We start from the raw sequence: 20,420 nt of genomic DNA on the forward strand, positions 1-20,420 counted from the left end.
CCAGCTCTTGCTTTCGGGATTGTCAGATACCTAGTGGCTGTCCGAAGGCGACATTAATTGCAGATCCGGACAGAGAGAACGAGTCAAGAATGTCCTCGAAGGTTTCTTGAGGTTAAAAAAAGAAATGAAGCGAGCCCACTGATTCCCAGGAATCCCTGTCCCAGAAGTAACATTCCGGGTGGCATTTCTATCTTATAACATCAGCGCTCCTGTGCTAGTAACTTCCTTGCAAATCGTTTCTCCGTGGACTCGGCCCACACTTCTCGACGATTCGCTAAATCAGCTGGCATGATCAAAGATCCCACCAACCCCGGTAATTCTCTCTTCTCCTCCTCCTCATTGGGCAGAAGATACAGAAGCCTAGAAGCACACATCACCAGGCTCAGAGGCAGCTTCGAACCCACTATAATGTCCCCTGAACAGTCCATAAAACCTCAAGTCATAGGAGCAGAATCAGGCCATTCTGCCCATAGAATCTGCTGCCCCATTCCATCATGGCTGATTCATTTCCCCTTTCAGCCAATTCTCCTGGCTTCTCTGCGTAATCTAATCCAGAACCACTTTAATTTTATCCAATGACTTAGCATCCACAGCTGTCGGCGGCAATGACTCACCGCCCGCTGGCTGAAGAAATTGATCCTCATCTCTGTTCTAAAAGGATGTCCTATTCTGAGTCTGCGCCCTCTGGTCACAGACTCCCCCACTACTGCAAACATCCTCTCCACGTCCACGCTATCTAGGCCTTTCAATATTCGATAGGTTTCGGTGAGATCCCCCCCCCCCTTCATCCATGACAGCCACGGTTGCCTCATCCTCCCTATAAAATGCTTCTTCCTTGGGATGAACTGATCCAGTGTCTTTCTAATTGCCCCCAGAAACTCCGGCCATTGCCGTTCTGCCATCATCCCTGCTAGTGTCCCCTTCCAATCAACTTTGGCCACATACATCTGTGTTACCTTTACTCCACTGTGACATTGATTTGAGCTTCTCTCTGCCAAACTATAGAGAATTCTATCATGTTATGATCACTGCTTACCTTAATCTCACTAATCAAAACTGGTTTATTACACAACACAAAATCCAGAATTGCCTGTTTGCTAGTGGTCTAGGCCATAAGCTACTCAAAATTGCTATCTTGTAGGCATTCTACAATTTTCTTCTCTTGGGATCCAGCAGATTTTCCCAATCTACCTGTGTACTGAAATCCCCCACCACGATCGTAACGTTGCTTTTTTCATATGCCTTTGTAGCCCACATCCTGGCTACTGTTCGGAGGCCTGTACAGAACTTCCCTCTGGGTTTTTTTACTCTTGCAGTTCTGAACATAAGACCGTAAGAAACAGAAGCAGGAGTCGGCCATCTGGCCTGTCGAGCCTGCTCCGCCATTCAATGGACGATCTGGCCATGGACTCATCTCCACCTACCTGCCTTTTCCCCATAACTCTTCATTCTCCTACTCTGCAAAACTCTATCCAACCTATTTACAGAGGAAGCCTCCACTGCTTCATTGGGCAGGGAATTCCACAGATTCACCACTCTCAGGGTAAAGCAGTTCCTCCTCATCTCCGTCCCGAATCTTGAAGCTATGTCCCCTAGTTCTACTCAAAAGGATGCTCCATCTCCTGATTCTACAGTATGTCACTTCTTTCCAAGGACTTGATTTGTTTACCCCACCCCCTCCACCCGCCTGCCTGACCTTTGTACGCCAAACTCCCGGCCAACTTCTCTCAGTCATGACTTAGTGATGCCCACGTCATACCTGCCAATTTCTCAACGCACCACAAGATATACCTGACATCATATACTGTGTGCATCCAAATATAACACTTACAATCCTGGATTAGTCATAGGGTCATTGAAAAGTACAGCACAGAAACAGGCCATTCAGCCCATCTAACCTTCGCTGAACCATTTAAACTACCCGCTCCCATCGCCCTGCACTGGGACCATAGCCCTACCATCCATGTACCGATCCAAACTTCTCTTAAACATTGAAATCGAGCTTGCATGCACCACTTGTGTAGCTCGTTCCGCCCTCTCACCACTCACCTAGTGAAGTTTCCCCTCATGTTCCCCTTGATCTTTTCACCTTTCACCCTTAACCCATGAACTCCAGTTGTAGTCCCACCCAACCTCAGTGCATCTACCCTATCTATACCCCTCATAATTTTGGATACTTCTATCAAATCACCCCTCAATCTTGTACATTCTAGGGAATAAAGCCCTAACCTATTCGATCTTTCCTTATAACTAAGGTCTGGCAACATCCCTGGGATTTTCTCTGTACTCTTTCAACCTTATTTACTGTAGGTGGGTGACCAAGTTAGGAATTCACCACCCTTCTTGTTGCTTTAAGTAAAATTTTCATTCCTTTCTAAACTGTTAGTGTTATTCTTTATTCTGGAAACTTCCCCCGCACTCTCTTCCCCTTTTACTTTATTCATACTTCCCCAGACTCTTGCACCTCGGCCCCCCCTCCCCCCGCTTAGTTTAAAGCCCCATCCACAGCCCTGGTTAGATGATTCGCCAGGATACACTGATGAACTGCGAGTGTCGACAACAGCCCAGGGTGCTTTAAAAATCTCAGTGGGGGTGGGTGCACTGGCAGATGACGAGCCCCTGCCCCTCCGCAAACTCTGCAGCTAAAAGTAATTTTACTAGGGCATCGATCTCTGATTGTTTATTTTTTTAAAATCTCTTCTTTACTGAGGTACAGAACAGAAAAGGCCCTCTCGGCCCTCCGAGCTGGGCCACCCAGCAATCCCCTGACTAAGTTAACAAATTTCACGTCACGTGCTGGTGATAATAAACCTGATTCTGCTCTGATCCGAGGCTATTCACGATTTACAATGGCCGGTTAACCCGCCAACTGGTGTGTCTTTGGACTGTGCAGGAGGGAACAGGAGCACCCAGAGGAAACTCAGGCGGTGACAGGGAGAACATACAAACTCCTGACAAGCAGCGACGGGAATTGCCTGGGGAGAACGGACAAACTCCTGACAGGCAGTGACGGGAATTGCCCAGGGAGAACAGACAAACTCCTGACAGGCAGCGATGGGAATTGCCTGGGGAGAACGGACAAACTCCTGACAGGCAGCGATGGGAATCGCCCGGGGAGAACGGACAAACTCCTGACAGGCAGCGATGGGAATTGCCCAGGGAGAACGGACAAACTCCTGACAGGCAGCGATGGGAATTGCCCGGGGAGAACGGACAAACTCCTGACAGGCAGCGATGGGAATTGTCCAGGGAGAACGGACAAACTCCTGACAGGCAGCGACGGGAATTGCCCGGGAGAACAGACAAACTCCTGACAGGCAGCGATGGGAATTGCCCAGGGAGAACAGACAAACTCCTGACAGGCAGCGATGGGAATTGTCCAGGGAGAACGGACAAACTCCTGACAGGCAGCGATGGGAATTGCCCGGGGAGAACGGACAAACTCCTGACAGGCAGCGATGGGAATTGCCCGGGGAGAACGGACAAACTCCTGACAGGCAGCGATGGGAATTGCCCGGGGAGAACGGACAAACTCCTGACAGGCAGCGATGGGAATTGCCCGGGGAGAACGGACAAACTCCTGACAGGCAGCGATGGGAATTGCCCGGGGAGAACGGACAAACTCCTGACAGGCAGCGATGGGAATTGCCCGGGGAGAACGGACAAACTCCTGACAGGCAGCGATGGGAATTGTCCAGGGAGAACGGACAAACTCCTGACAGGCAGCGACGGGAATTGCCCGGGAGAACAGACAAACTCCTGACAGGCAGCGATGGGAATTGCCCAGGGAGAACAGACAAACTCCTGACAGGCAGCGATGGGAATTGTCCAGGGAGAACGGACAAACTCCTGACAGGCAGCGACGGGAATTGCCCGGGAGAACAGACAAACTCCTGACAGGCAGCGACGGGAATTGCCCGGGGAGAACGGACAAACTCCTGACAGGCAGCGACGAGAATTGCCCGGGAGAACAGACAAACTCCTGACAGGCAGCGACGGGAATTGCCCGGGAGAACAGACAAACTCCTGACAGGCAGCGACGGGAATTGCCCGGGAGAACGTACAAACTCCTGACAGGCAGCGTTGGGAATTGCCTGGGGAGAACGGACAAACTCCTGACAGGCAGCGTTGGGAATTGCCCGGGGAGAACGGACAAGCTCCTGACAGGCAGTGATGGGAATTGCCCAGGGAGAACAGACAAACTCCTGACAGGCAGCGACGGGAATTGCCCAGAGAGAACAGACAAACTCCTGACAGGCAGCGACGGGAATTGCCCAGGGAGAACAGACAAACTCCTGACAGGCAGTGATGGGAATTGCCCAGGGAGAACGGACAAACTCCTGACAGGCAGTGATGGGAATTGCCCAGGGAGAACAGACAAACTCCTGACAGGCAGTGATGGGAATTGCCCGGGGAGAACGGACAAGCTCCTGACAGGCAGCGATGGGAATTGCCCGGGGAGAACGGACAAACTCCTGACAGGCAGCGATGGGAATTGATGCTGGCGCTGTAAGGCGTTGTGCTGACCACGACGCTACTGAGCCAATTGTAAAGTACTCCCCTAAAAGAACAAGAATAACTCCAAGGGGTCCGAGAGATTCTGGAAACCTAAAGCAACGCACACAGACAATGCTGGGGGATCTCAGCAGGTCAGGCAGCAAAAATGGTAGGGAGTAAACTGTCGACGTTTCGGGCTGAGACCCTCCAATGACCTTGCCTTGCGCTGCCCGCACAAACACTGTCCCTCTCACTGAAGCAAAGTTCTCATCAACGGCCTCCTACCTGATAGATGGCTTCATCGCAGGCACTCTGTAGCCCAAGGTTCACCATGGTGTTCTGCAGTGTACGGCCCATGTAAAACTCCAGCGACAGGTAGTAGATACGCTGAGAGGGAGAGAGATCAAACATTAATAAAGAATTAATAATTGTTAAAGAATTACATTGCCAGAACACGTTTATTTCACCTCAATATGCAAATTAGGTTCTCCAGAATAATGCAGGTGGTGTTTAGAAAAGTGAGGGAGATGTTAGAGGCTGACCTCAGGTTAGGAACACCTCACTTATGGATGCCCGCAGTTTACACAGAGCAAGCTCTCATAACATTGTTCAGACAGTAAGACCTCAAGATATAGGAGCATTAGACCATACGACCCATCGAGTTTGCTCCATTATTTCATCATGGCCGATCCATTTTCGCTCTCAACCCCATTCTCCTGCCTTCATCCCCGTAAGCATCCATGCCCTGACTAATCCAGGGCCTCTCATCCTCCACAGCTGCCTGTGGCAATGAATTCCAAAGATTCCCCACCCTTTGGCTACAGAAATCCCTCCTCATCTCTGTTCCAAATGGATGGTCTGAGGCTGTGCCCTCTGATCCGAGACTCCTCCACGATAGGAAATATCTTTCATACATCGATTTTACTAGGTTTTTCAACATTCAATAGGTTTCAATGAGATGCCCTCTCATTCTTATAAACTGCAGTGAGTATGGGCCCAGAGCCATCAAATGCACCTCATACATTAACCCTTTTATTCCTGGAATCATTCTCATGAACTTCCTCTGGACCCCCTCCAATGCCAGCACATCCTTTCTTAGATAGTGGGCAAAACTGCTCACGATACTCCAGATGAGGGCTCACCAGGGCTTTATAAAGTCTCAACACTTCATCCTTGCTTTTATATTCTAGTCCTCTCGAAATGAATGCTAACCTTTCATTTGTCTTCCCTTCATTTCGTTTGTCAAGTTGACCTCTGGGCAATCCTGCACGAGGACTCTCAAGTCCCTCTGCAACTCCTGATTCTGGAATTTTCTCCCCGTTTAGGAAACAGTCTACGCTTTTGTCCCTTCTACCAAAGTGCATGACCATACACTGTATTCCATTTGTCACTTCTTTGCCCATTCTCCTAATCTGACTAAATCCTCCTGCAGCCTCCCTGCTTCCTCAACTTACCTTCATATCAGCTGCACAGCCGGCCACAAAGCCATTAATTCCGCCAAACTAATCACTGACACAGCGTTAAAAAGCAGTCCCAACACCGACCCCTGCAGAATACCACTAGGCACCGGCAGTCAATGAGAAAGACGCCCTTTATTCCCACTCTTTGCCCCCTGCCAATCAGCCAATCCTCTATCCATGCTGGTATCTTGTCAAGCACGTGCGGCACCTTGTCAAAGGCCTTCTGAAAATTCAACTACACAACATCTCCTTTGTCTATCTCCTCCTTTATCTCCTCTATCTTGATTCTCCTTTGTCTATCCTGCTTGTTAGTTCCTCAAAGAATTCCAACAGATTTGACAGGTAAGATCTTCCCTTAAAGGAAACCATCCTGACTTTAGCCTATTTTATCAAGTAACCCAAAACCTCACCTTTAACTCGACTCCAGCATCTTTCCAACGACAGAGCTAACTGGGCTATAACTTTCTGCTTCCCATTCCTCTTGAACAGTGGAGTGACACTGCAATTTTCCATTCCTCTGGAACCATGCCAGTATCCCGTTTCATGAAATGTCACTACCAATACCTCCACAATCTCCCCAGCCACCTCTTTCAGAATCCTGGTCCAGGTGACTTATCTACCTTCAGACTTTCAGCTTCCCAAAGCACCTTCTCCTAATAATAGCAATTGTGCTCACTTCTGACACTCTCAAACGACACAGTGACAGACCCATCCCCACCGGTACTGTACCCTGGTGTTACACAGTGACAGACCCATCCCCACTGGTACCGTACCCTGGTGTTACACAGTGATGGACCCATCCCCACCGGTACCGTACCCCGGTGTTATATAGTGACAGACCGATCCCCACCGGTACCGACAGACCCATCCCCACCGGTACCGTACCCCGGTGTTATACAGTGACAGACCCATCCCCACCGGTACCGTACCCCGGTGTTATATAGTGACAGACCCATCCCCACCGGTACCGTACCCCGGTGTTACACAGCGACAGACCCATCCCCACCGGTACCGTACCCCGGTGTTACACAGCGACAGACCCGTCCCCACCGGTACCGTACCCCGGTGTTATACAGTGACAGACCCGTCCCCACCGGTACCGTACCCCAGTGTTACACAGCGACAGACCCGTCCCCACCGGTACCGTACCCCGGTGTTACACAGCAACAGACCCGTCCCCACCGGTACCGTACCCCGGTAATACACAGCGACAGACCCATACCCACCGGTACCGTACCCTGGTGCTATATAGTGACAGACCCATCCCCACCGGTACCGTACCCCGGTGTTACACAGTGACAGACCCATACCCACCGGTACCGTACCCCGGTGTCACACAGTGACAGACCCGTCCCCACCGGTACCGTACCCCGGTGTTACACAGTGACAGACCCATACCCACCGGTACCGTACCCCGGTGTCACACAGTGACAGACCCGTCCCCACCGGTACCGTACCCCGGTGTTACACAGCGACAGACCCGTCCCCACCGGTACCGTACCCCGGTGTTACACAGTGACAGACCCATACCCACCGGTACCGTACCCCGGTGTTATATAGTGACAGACCCATACCCACCGGTACCGTACCCCGGTGTTACACAGTGACGGACACGTCCCCACCGGTACCGTACCCCGGTGTTACACAGCGACAGACCCATACCCACCGGTACCGTACCCTGGTGCTATATAGTGACAGACCCATCCCCACCGGTACCGTACCCCGGTGTTACACAGTGACAGACCCATACCCACCGGTACCATACCCCGGTGTTATATAGTGACAGACCCGTCCCCACCGGTACCGTACCCCGGTGTTACACAGTGACAGACCCATACCCACCGGTACCGTACCCCGGTGTTATATAGTGACAGACCCATCCCCACCGGTACCGTACCCCGGTGTTACACAGCGACAGACCCGTCCCCACCGGTACCGTACCCCGGTGTTACACAGTGACAGACCCGTCCCCACCGGTACCGTACCCCGGTGTTATATAGTGACAGACCCATACCCACCGGTACCGTACCCCGGTGTTACACAGTGACGGACACGTCCCCACCGGTACCGTACCCCGGTGTTACACAGCGACAGACCCATACCCACCGGTACCGTACCCTGGTGCTATATAGTGACAGACCCATCCCCACTGGTACCGTACCCCGGTGTTACACAGCGACAGACCCATACCCACCGGTACCATACCCCGGTGTTATATAGTGACAGACCCGTCCCCACCGGTACCGTACCCCGGTGTTATATAGTGACAGACCCATACCCACCGGTACCGTACCCCGGTGTTACACAGTGACGGACACGTCCCCACCGGTACCGTACCCCGGTGTTACACAGCGACAGACCCATACCCACCGGTACCGTACCCTGGTGCTATATAGTGACAGACCCATCCCCACCGGTACCGTACCCCGGTGTTACACAGCGACAGACCCATACCCACCGGTACCATACCCCGGTGTTATATAGTGACAGACCCGTCCCCACCGGTACCGTACCCCGGTGTCACACAGTGACAGACCCGTCCCCACCGGTACCGTACCCCGGTGTTATATAGTGACAGACCCATACCCACCGGTACCGTACCCCGGTGTTACACAGCGACAGACCCATACCCACCGGTACCATACCCCGGTGTTATATAGTGACAGACCCGTCCCCACCGGTACCGTACCCCGGTGTCACACAGTGACAGACCCGTCCCCACCGGTACCGTACCCCGGTGTTATATAGTGACAGACCCGACCCCACTGGTACCGTACCCCGGTGTTACACAGTGACAGACCCATACCCACCGGTACCGTACCCCGGTGTTATACAGTGACAGACCCGTCCCCACCGGTACCGTACCCCGGTGTTATATAGTGACAGACCCGTCCCCACCGGTACCGTACCCCGGTGTTATACAGTGACAGACCCATCCCTACCGGTACCATACCCCGGTGTTATACAGTGACAGACCCATCCCCACCGGTACCGTACCCCGGTGTTACACAGCGACAGACCCATACCCACCGGTACCGTACCCCGGTGTTACACTTCGACGGACTCGTCCCCATCGGTACCGTACCCCAGTGTTATAGAGCGTTAGACATCCCCACCAGTATCGTACCCCAATGTTTTATATTTGAGATGTACCCTCGGCAGTACGATACCTCAGTGTTACACAGAGATCAGAGACACACCTGATACGTGTTGCACACAAGTTGGGCATTCATAACGTGGGAGACGTTCTACTGGTGAAGGGCCTAGAAAGATTAGCTACAATCTACTGTGTTGCAGATTATAAAATCCTGGTTAGACCACACCTGGGATATTGTGTTCCGTGCTGGTCGTCTCAGTATAGGAATGATGCTTTAGAGGAGATTCCCCGGGCCGCTATCCGGATTAGAGAGCATGCCTTATGAGGAAAGGTTGAGCGAGTCAGGGCTTTTCTCTTTGAAGCAAAGGAGGATGATAGGCAACTTGCCCCGTGAAACTTTGTGACAGGAGAGCAGCCTTCATCAGAGATCCTCACCACCCAGGCCATGCTCTTTTCTCGCTGCTGCCATCGGGTAATGTGATTGACTTGGAACTTGAATTCTTCTCTCTTTCTGCCATCTGCATACCCAGGGCTCTTCGCATTGTCAATGATCCCTCCCATCCGTCCAGCAGTCTCTCTGACCCTCTACCGTCAGCCAGGAGGTAGCATAGCATTAGGGCAAGGACTGTTAGGAAGGGAAGGAGCTTCTTGCCCCAGGCCAAGAGATGACTGAACTCCCTGCCACTACCCATGTTTCCTCACGTATGAAGCGCCAGTGGTGTATTGCCTGGTGTTATCAAGACACCTTATCTGGCAAGATGGCACCAGTGACCAACAGCGACATCCTACACAAAACTACGAGATATTCTTCTTCTTTTAAGTAAACTTCTGCTCTGGAACTACGATTGCAGCTTTCAATTTCCACTTTATGGGAGAATCTTTCAGCTGACTGAACGACTTGGCGCTGTTGGGATCTCCTGGGGGAACTCGGCGGGGATGTTCAGGAGCAGCCCTCAATTCCGACCGGCGGGACGCGAACCCGCAGTCGGCTCCGTTACTCCGCACTGAGTAAAGCGTCGAGCGAGTTTAAAATTGGCGCTGCCGAAAGCGGAAGACGAACAAGCGCCCGGCGCGTGTCACTGTGTTTGGCCGGCGGAAGGTGCAGGATTCTTGTGTCCCACGCTGCAACGATCGATCGCCTCAGCGACTCGGGGCTCTGGACTCAATTTCTGGGGGAACGCGGTGCTTTGATGTTTAAAGTCTTTTGTGCTGCCGGACAATTAGGACCGAGGCCCTTCATCAGGACTGGAAGGGAAGTGGGCAGAATGAGGTGGGGGGGGGGAGGGGGGAGGAGAACAAGCTGGCAAGTGGTAGGTGAAGCCAGGTGAGGGAGAAGGTGGACGGGTGGGGTGATGACGTGAAAAGCTGGGAGGTGATTGGCTGGAAGAGGTGGAAGACTGAAGAAGAAGGAAGCTGATTGGAGAGGCGAGTGGGTCGAGGGAAAAGGGGAAGGAGGAGGGGTGCCTGCGTCTGTAGTATCTCTTGTGTGAACGTTGGAACTTATCAGCGAATTTTAGATGCTGTTAAGCAACAAAGGAAATGCCGATTGCTCTTTCAGATTGGTTACTACACTTCCAACATTGCAACGGTAACCAGCCAACAAGTAACTTTATTGGCTGCAAACTCCTTCTGGACATTGAGAAAATAGAAAGCAGTTTGCAAACTTATAATTATAAAGTTCTCTGCTACTGAAGGTGGCGGACACAGCCCAGTCCAACACTGGGAGATCCCTCCCCACCAATGACAGCGATACCACAAGAAAGCAGTGTCCATCGTTAAGGAAACGCACACCCCCATCCAGGCCATCTCTTTCCTCGCTAGCCTCAGGCAGGAGGTACAGAAGCCTTTAGGTTACACACTACAACCATCAGACTCCTGAACCAGCATGGTTAACTTCACTCACGCTGTTCTGAGCTGAAAGCAGCACACACAAGATGCTGGAGGAACTCAGCAGGCCAGGCAGCATCTACGGAAGAGAGTCGACAGTAGATGTTTTAGGCTGAGACCCTTCAGCAGGACTGGAACGGAAGGAAGGAGGGGTAAGGAGGAGGGGGAGGGGAGGAAGGGGCACAAGGTGGTAGGTGATGGGTGAAGCCAGGAGAGGGGAGGGGGTGAAGTAAAGAGCTGGGAGGTTGATTGGTGAAAGAGGTAAAGGGCTGGAGAAGGGGCAGTCTGATAGGAGAGGACAGAAGGTCACGGAAGAAAGGGAAGGGGTTGGGTCACCAAAGGGAGGTGATGGGCAGGTGAGGAGATAGGATGAGAGAGGGAAACGGGAATGGGGAATGGTGAAAGGGGAGGGGGCATTACTGGAAGTTTGCACCCTAACCCCTGAACCTTTGATAGCAGCTGGCCCTCTGCACGTTAATTGTAGAGGAGGGCACAGTGCATAAGAAATAGAAGTATAACAAGCCATTTAGCCTCCGGTGTGTGCTATGCGAATGTTATGTATCCACAGGGCCAAGAACAAAGGAGTGCTATGATTAAACCTTTTTACTGAATCTTGCTGGGAATGTTTTATAGAAAGAGCTTTATAGACTGCTGGAAAATGGAATCAATAACGATGACCGGCACGAATATAAAGGTCGATATTAAGAAGCCTGCTTCTGTGTTGTACGACTCCACAAAGTTCCAAAGCATCAAACAGGCCCTTCAGCCCATCTAGTCACATTAATCCGCCTAGTCCCATCAACTTTTGTTCTCCCTTTAGCTTTTCTTTGCTCACTTTTCCTGCGTCGTAGAAGGAAATTAAACGCAGAGCGATGCAGTAAGGAAAGTTAAGCCAGGGCAAGGCAATAGTAGGGTCGTGGGGAGAGAACAAGGGATGCCAGTACATTGTTCCCTGAAAGTGGCGGCTCAGGTGCTGAAGAAGGCGCATACACCACACTTGCCTTTGTGTGTTGGAGGGGGAGACTGAGTACGAGAGTCGGGACGTTATGTTAGAGCTGTACAAGACCTTACTGAGCCTGCTCTTGAAGGCAGCTCCAATCCTGAGACAGAAGGAACAATGCCATTCAGCTAGACCGAGCACAGACACGGTTCACAAAGATGCTGCTACGACTAGAGGGACGGATGGGATAAGATAGCACTAAGGTAACCCGAGGAATGGCCTCATAGAAGTTTATAACATCACGACGCGCATAGACACAAATTGAGATAAAAATTTAGCATTATTTGTGACACGAACATCGACACACACACACACACAGGAAAGGCAAACTAAATCAGCACGAGCATCACTACACTTCCGGCGCCATCACACTGCGCCCACGACTCGTGAGCCCCGACCCGTACTTCTCTGGAACGTGGGTGGAAGCCTACGTGTTCGTGGGAAGGACGTGCAAACTCCTCAGAGACAGCAGCAGGAGTTGAACCCCGATGGCTGATCTCCAAGGAAAGGGGAGCTGAAAACCGGTGGGCATAGATTCAAAAAGGAAGACTAGAGGGGTAGGCTGCAAGAGTCTGCTTCTCTGTTCTCAGAATCTTCCTCCGCGAGAGTCATTTCTGCATTGACTGGTGTCTCTAAGATTTTCCTGGAAATTTAGCCTCCGCAGATTCGGCGTGTCACGTAAAACTTTGACAAGTTTCTATGGTGGACAGTATTCCAACTGGCTGCATTGCCACCAGGAACGGAAAAGGCCACAGGAAGCGGTGGCTACAGCCCAGCCCATCACAGGCAAAGCCCTCCCCGCTATCGAGCTCAGCTACAGGTAGGGCCGCCACATGAAGGCAGCAGCCACTGTCAAATGACCCCACCATCCAGGCCATGTTCTCTTCTCACTACTACCATCAGGCAGGAGGCGGGGGAGCCCGAGGCCCCACTCCAAGTCAGGAACTGTTATACCCTACACCGAGGTAAACAAAGCTCGGATCCACAGCACCATCATGTGCCAGTTCCCAACCGCCTAAAATCGAGGAAAAGCTTTGCTACAGTGGAGGAACTACCGCACAGAACATTCCCCCAAACATACAGGATTGACCTCTGGCACCAAACAGAAGCCAGAACCCCACTAAACAATACAGTGCAAGACCCACAGAAACATTGCCAGACCCCGGGGGCACTGCTTGACAGACGGAAGGGGTGCACTCCCAGCAGAGCGAGAGCGGGAGTTTGAGGGACGGGAGACCATATGGTGAAGTGGGGTTTAAAGACCAGCGAATCCTGTGAGTGTGGTGAAAGGGTGCAGAACATTGAACACATTCTGCACAACTGCCCACACTCACCTGATTGAGCTGACACTGACCTGCTCAACATCAACCAAACAACACCAGAGTGGCTGGCCGTCTGGTGTGACAAGCTATGATGATGAACAGCAGGCTCCTGAACCAGCCTGGATAACTTCAACACTGATGAACAGCAGGCTCCTGAACCAGCCTGGATAACTTCAACACTGATGAACAGCAGGCTCCTGAACCAGCCTGGATAACTTCAACACTGAACTGATTCCAGAACCTAAGCACTCACTTTCAAGGAATCTACAACTTGCGTTCTCGATATTATTTACTAGCAATAGGTCTATTTCATTGGCCCTGGATCGCCTGGACAATACAAGTACCGATGTCGAGATATTGTTTGCTGACTACAGCTCATCGTTTAACACCATCATTCCTACAGTCCTGATCGAGAAGCTCCAGAACCTGGGCCTCTGTACCTCCCTCTGCAACTGGATGCTCGACTCCCTAACCGGGGGGACCACTACCTGTGCAACATCTCCACCCCGCTGACGACCAACTCAGGGAACTGCGCTTATCAACTCAGGGAACTGCGCTTATCGGAGCAAGCTGCAAATTTAGTCAGCTCCATCATGGGCACTAGTCTCCATCGTATCCAGGACACCTGCAGGGAGCGATGCCTCAGAAAGGCAGCGTCCGTCATTAAGGACCCCCATCGCCCAGGACACGCCTTGTTCTCATTGCTGCCATCAGGGAGGAGGTACAGGAGCCTGAAGGCACACACTCAGTGATTCAGGAACAGCTTTTTCCCCTCTGCCATCTGATTTCTGATTGGACATTGAACCCATGAATGCTACCTCAACACTTTTTAATTTCTATTTCAGTACTACTTACTTAGTTTAACATATATAGTACTATAATCCAGTTTTTTCCTCCATTATTTTGTATTGCATCGTACTGCTGCTGCAAAAACAACAAATTTGACGACATGTGCCGGTGATATTAAACCGGATACCGATTCTGACGGATTCTAATTATTACTATTTTGTATTTGCACAGTTGGTCTTTTGCAAGTTGGTTGTTTGTCCGTCTTTCATCGATCCTATCATGTTTTCTTGCATCCTCTGCAAATGCCCGCAAGAAAATGAATCTCAGGGTAGCATGCACGTACTCTGATAATAAATTTACTTTTAACTTTGAAGTCCGTAAGCACAATCAGGCAGAGCCCTGATTCAGTGCAGAAGCCATTTGCTGTTCAGCTGAGCTGCTTTTTTCTTGGCAATGTTTCCAGGGAAGATTTAATGGTGCTGGCACTTTCTCTGACTTGCAGAGTATCCGCTTACGTGACGAGGACGGGCAAGAAATCCGTTGGCAGCCATTTCTTGAGGCGGAGGACATCTCGCTCATTGCTTGGCGCTGGTCTGCAGAGGGCAACAGTCCATCCCAATGCAGTACCCGGGGGGTGGGGGGTCGAGTCGTTCAAAAACCGAGTGGCCGGGACAACAGAGAGACAATCGGGCTCCCGGAGCGAGGGTGGGAGTAATCAGAGGGAGGTTTACACGGGATTAGCGTGTTACTAATGCAAGTCGTTGACCAGTTTCAGAACTCCAGTTCTACTATCAGAAGCCCTCGGTTACCCAACTCCCAAAAGTCTTTGATAAGGGCTCCAAGTGGTACAGTGAACACTGAAGTGTTGCTCAGTACAGGCCATTCAGCCCACAATGTTGTGCCGACACTTTAACCTACTACAAGATCAATCTAAACTGTCCTCCCATGTAACCCACATCCCTGTGCCTACCTGGGAGTTTCTTAAATCCCCCTAATGTATTTGCCTCCACCATCATTCCTGCCAGTGTGTTCCATACCCCACCTTTCTCTGTGTGAGAAAAATACCTGCCCCTGACATCCCTCCCCCATATTTTCTTCCAAACGTTTTAAGGTTATGCTAAGCAATGCACACCAAACGCTGGAGGAACTCAGCAGGTCAGGCAGCGTCTACGGAAAAGAGTAAACAGTTGACGTTCCAGGCCAGGACCCTTCTACAGGACTGAAAGATTTCCGGCACCTGCAGACCTCCTCGTGCTTTTAAAGTGTCAGCCATTTCTGCTGTGGGAAAACCTCTCCTGCTATCCACTCAATTGATGCCGCTGATCATCTTATACCACCCAGGACATGCCCTCTTCTCATTGCTACGGTCAGGGAGGAGGTACAGGAGCCTGAAGACACACACTCAGCGATTCAGGAACAGCTTCTTCCCCTCTGCCGTCCGATTTCTGAATGGACGCTGAACCCGTGAACACTACCCCAATACTTTTTTATTTCTATTTTTCACACTACTCAAGTGTCCAGTCTCCTCTCCAACGGGATTCCTTCTTCTCCAGCCCTTGACCTGGCTTCACCCATCACCTTCCAGCCAGCCCCCTTCCTCCCCAGTCCTGAAGAAGGGTCTCAGCCCAAAACTGCTTGTTCACTTCCATCGATGCTGGCTGGCCTGCTGAGCTCCTCCAGCCTCCGCAGGCTTACCCGCGTCTATGATGTGGCTTCACCTGCCCAAGGTGGTGACCGACTGAGAAGGCACTCTTGTCTCGGCACAGACTTTGAACTCGAGGGCAGACTACAGGGTTAACGGCAGCATCCTTAACAATTCGAAGGTGCAGATCCGTAGATCCCTTCAAGTTGCTTTGCCTGTTTGTAGGGCGTGTAGTCGGGGGGATTGAGTTCAAGACCAGCAAGGCAAGATTGCAACTCTATAAAACCCTGGTTGGACCACTCTTGTAGTATTGTGTTCAGTTCTAGCCGCCCCATTACAGAAAACTTCCGAGAGGATGCAGAGATTAGAGAAACGATCTAATTAGGACACATTGAACAAGCTAGGTCTTCTTCACACTGAAGTAAAAGAGGATGAGAGGTGACTTGATAGAAGCGTACAAGATGATAAGACTCACAGATCGAGTGGACAGCCATACTTTTCCTCAGGGTGGAAATTACTAATACCGGAGGGCATAATTTTAAGGCAATTATGGGAAGGTGGCAGAGGTAAGTTTTTTTGAAAACACGAAGAGCGGTGGAACAGCCTGCCAGGGGTGGTGGCTCAAAGTTTATGAATAAATAATAAATTTCCATTTATTATCCAAGTATGTATCCCGTAGATAACATTGAGAGTCATTTCTTAAGGGCAGCCACAAGACAAAGAAACAAGAGAATTTGTGAAAAATCTGCACACCACAGAGACGGTCATAAATCCCACACGGGAAAAAGGAACTAATCCTGTAAACAGTAACAAAAAGCAAGCAGACAATCCACAGAAAATGAACTGCAGAGATGGGCCCGCAGCCGCATCGCCAGTTCCGCCCTGCAGCCAAGGTGAGTGAACCGGTCCAGGAGCCCGATGGCCGCAGAGTCACTGAGGTGAGGGAAGTCTCCCGGGGTAGTGAGCTGAACACCAGTTCGTCCCCTGCCCTCGCCCCTGACACCTTCATCATTTTTTAACCTGGCTTGGTGCTTCAATTGGTTCATTACCCGTTCTCAGGTGCAGTGGCCTGCGTTCTCGAGCGTCCAGCTCGCCGAACAGACGCCAAGTCATATAGACGGTTCAAAAGCACACCTCCCGGCGGGAAACCCCAGGCTGCAGATTGCGGTGATCGAAGTCCGGGAAAAGTATATTTAGTTAGTAGTTCAGTTTGCTGCCGGAAAGGGCAGGTACATTAGGGGCTTTTAAGAGACTTAGATAGGCATAAGGATGATAGAAAAATGGAGGGTCACATAGGAGGGAAAAAATCGATTGTTCTTAGAGCAGGTTACAAGTTAGCACCACGTCACGGGCTGAAGAGCTGATACTGTACTGTTCTATGTTCTGTGAGTCACAGAGGCAGCTACCAGGAGTGGGTAAAATCTGATTCCCTCTTCCTGCCCCCTTCAGGTGACACCATAGAGACCTCCCCCAGACAGGCAGAGAGCGATTGCTTTGGAAGTCCTGGGCAACGCTGGACCCTAGCCACGCGTGTTTCCAGCACATTTCAGGGTGACGCAGCTCTGTATACTCCTTAAGAGAGGGGGCATTCAGCCCATCGATCTGTGCCAGCTCACAGGGAATTTCCCTATAACATAGGCTGCCATATTGCTATCAATTCTACAGCTACTCCCCCCCACCGAACCACATCCCTGCACACACGTGCGCTAGGGGCAATTAACCTGCCAAGCCACTCATCTGTGGGAAGTGGAGTCGCAGGGAGAACATATAAACTCCCCCCACGGATAGCTCAGTGGGGTGGAGGGGGGTCGTCAGGTTGAACTCAGGGCCTTTGGCCCTGCGAGGTAGCGGCCCGAATCGCTGAGTGACCGAAGCAACAGTTCAGCGAGCGTCGCAGGATATTACCGAGAAATTCAAAAGTGGGTGGGGACCACAAACTGCAAGGAGAGGAAGCAGGCTCACTGACGACACCGGCCAGGTCGACCGACAGCAGCTCATAGACTGCCGTCCATCACAGGCAAAGCCCTCCCCCGCCACTGGGCACATCTCCCCCACCACCCAGGCCACGCTCTCCTCTTGTACCTCCATGATAGCAACAACAGTCCCACACCAGCAGGTTCAGGAACAGCTACGACCCTACAACCAGCAGGCTTCTGAAACACTTCACTCACCTCAACACCAAACTAACTCCACAACCTACACACCAACTTTTACTTTTTCATTACTTTCACGATTTGTCTTCTTTTGCACATTAGTTGCTTGTCAGCCTTTGTGCATGTATAGTTTTTCCACAAATTCGATTGTGTTTCTTTACTTTCCTGCAAACACCTGCAAGGAAATGAATCTCAGGGTCGTATATGGTGACGCATAACACTCGGTGGCCACTTTATTCGGTAAACCTGCTCGCTAATGCAAATATCTAACCGGCCAATCACGTGGCAGCAACTCAGTGCATCAAAGCACACAGGCACGGTCAAGAGGTCCAGTTGTTGTGTAGACCAAACATCAGAATGGGGGAAAGAATGCTGATCCGAGTGACTTGGACCATTGAATGATTGTCGGTGCCAGATGGGGTGGCCCGAGTATTTCAGAATCTGATCTCCTGGGAATTTTCACACACACAACAGGTCTCTATAGTTTATAGAGAGTGGTGTGAAGAAACAAGGAATATCCAGTGAGCCGGTACGATTTGGGACTAAGGTTTCAGACGCAGAGAAAGACGGGGGGTTGGGAGGGGTTAGTGGCTAGGTGGGTATTTCTACAGAAGCAAATGCTGTTCTCCCGGGATTTTTGTGCACAACGGTGTCTAGAGTTTACAAAGAATAGTGCAAAAAGCAAAAAAAAATTCCAGAGAGCAGCAGAACTGTGGGCAAATATGCCTCGTCAATGAGAGAGGTCGGAGGAGAATGGCCAGACTGGTTCAAGCTGACAGGAAGGCGACAGTAACTCTAATAACCACACGTTAAAACAGTGGTGTGCAGAAGAGCATCTCCGAAGTGGACGAGCAACAGCAGAAGAAGATCATAAACGTACACTCAGGGGCCACTTTATCAGGTGCAGGAGTGTAGAAATTTGTGAATGTGGAAGCTGAACTGTTTGGCTGGATGCAAAGCCCACGGCCGAGCTCGGTTCACCAGCGTGCCCAGATGCCGAGCTGCCACCAGCAATTAACTGCAAGGCAGGGAGAAACCATGACCCCTGACATTCAGTTGCATTTCATCCTGCCCCGGATCGGCAAGCGTGGCGGGGCAAGAGGAAAGATACCCGCCCCCCACACCTGGCGGATTGCGTCTCCTGGGTAAAAATAGTTCCCTTCCAAACTCCACAAAGGTCAGAGGCAGCCTACCCGGGTATCAGGCAACCAGTTCACCTTACGCTAAAGGTCACTGGGTCTCCTATCCGCCCTACAACACCATTACGAGAGTGAGCTTGTGGTGGAACATAGACCTGTACAGCACAGGCCCATGACGTTCTGCTGACTTTGTTACTTTTATTTAAAGACGTTTGCATTTTATTTTCACATCTATATTTATTTTATTCTCATATTTGTATCCTGATGAATAGGCCCATCCGGCCCTTTGAGCTGTGCTTCCCAACAATCCCCAATTTACTGCGACCAAGTAATCTGCAAACCGGGACGTTGTTGGACTGTGGGAGGAAACCGGAGCACCCGGAGGAAACCCACACGGTCACGGGAGGAGAACGTACAAACTCCGTACAGGCAGTGGCGGGATTGAACCCGGGTTGCCGGGTACCGTAAAGCGCCACTGTGCCGCCCTATTGAACCACATCATCTGTGTGGAAAGCTGTTATTACCCAGGATCAGTCTGAAGCTTTCCTCTGACATAGCCTGTTCCCTGTTGTTCTTTCATTCGTGCACCTGCCTAAGAGCCTCTTAAATGTCTCTAATGTACCTGCCTTGACCACCATCCCTGGCAGCATGTTCCACGTGTAAAAGAAACTGACTTCGGACGTGCTCCTATACTGCCCCCTCGTATTAGCCATTTCTGCCCTGGGGAAAAGTCTCTGGCAATCTACACCTCCTATCATCAAGTCACCTCTCTAATCCTCCTTCGCTCCAAACAGAAAGACCGTAGCTCGCCCAACCTGTCCTCATAACACAAGCACAAGCAGCACCCGGTAAGCCACCTTAGCACCACTTTAGTAGCCTGCGGAGATTTGGCATGTCATCGAAAACTTTGACAAACTCCAATAGTTGGGTAGATGGGCAGCGCATTGACCGTCTGGCTCACAGCCTGGTATGGAAATATCAATGCCTTTGAGTGGAAAATCCTACAAAAGGTATTGGATTCGGCCCAGTCCATCACGGGTAAAGCCTCCCAACCACTGAGCACATCTACACGAAACACTGTCGTAGGAAAGCAGCGTTGACCATCACCCAGGCCACGCTCTTTCCCCCACAACAAGCAATCTCACTTTAAGGACTCTTTGCCTTGTTATCTCATGCTCCTGTTAGTTATTGCTATCTATTTACATTTGCTATTTATCTTTTTATATTTTATTAAATTTGCATTCATACAGATTGTCATCTTCTGTACTCTGATCTTTCATTGATCCTGTTACAGTTATTATTCTATAGATTTGCTGAGTATGCCCACAGGAAAATGAATCTCAGGGTTGTATACAAGGACACACACGAACTCTGATAATAAAATTTACTTCGAACTTTCAAAATTTCCTCATCTTTCTTATGTACACTCAGTGC

The 20,420-nt window shown here is 50.8% G+C and overlaps 1 protein-coding gene across 1 annotated transcript in view; it reads right to left on the reverse strand.

Moving 5' to 3' along the window:
• LOC140717587 (glycogen phosphorylase, muscle form-like) overlaps positions 1-20,420 on the reverse strand; it is a 125,653-nt gene that overhangs the window by 96,752 nt on the left and 8,481 nt on the right. Inside the window, exon 2 of the mRNA XM_073031161.1 lies at positions 4,783-4,884. Coding sequence (XP_072887262.1) covers positions 4,783-4,884 — 102 coding nt within the window. The remainder of the gene's footprint in view (positions 1-4,782; positions 4,885-20,420) is intronic.

The sequence above is a fragment of the Hemitrygon akajei genome, chromosome 28 (assembly GCF_048418815.1).
Source record: "Hemitrygon akajei chromosome 28, sHemAka1.3, whole genome shotgun sequence".
Classification (NCBI taxonomy): domain Eukaryota; kingdom Metazoa; phylum Chordata; class Chondrichthyes; order Myliobatiformes; family Dasyatidae; genus Hemitrygon; species Hemitrygon akajei.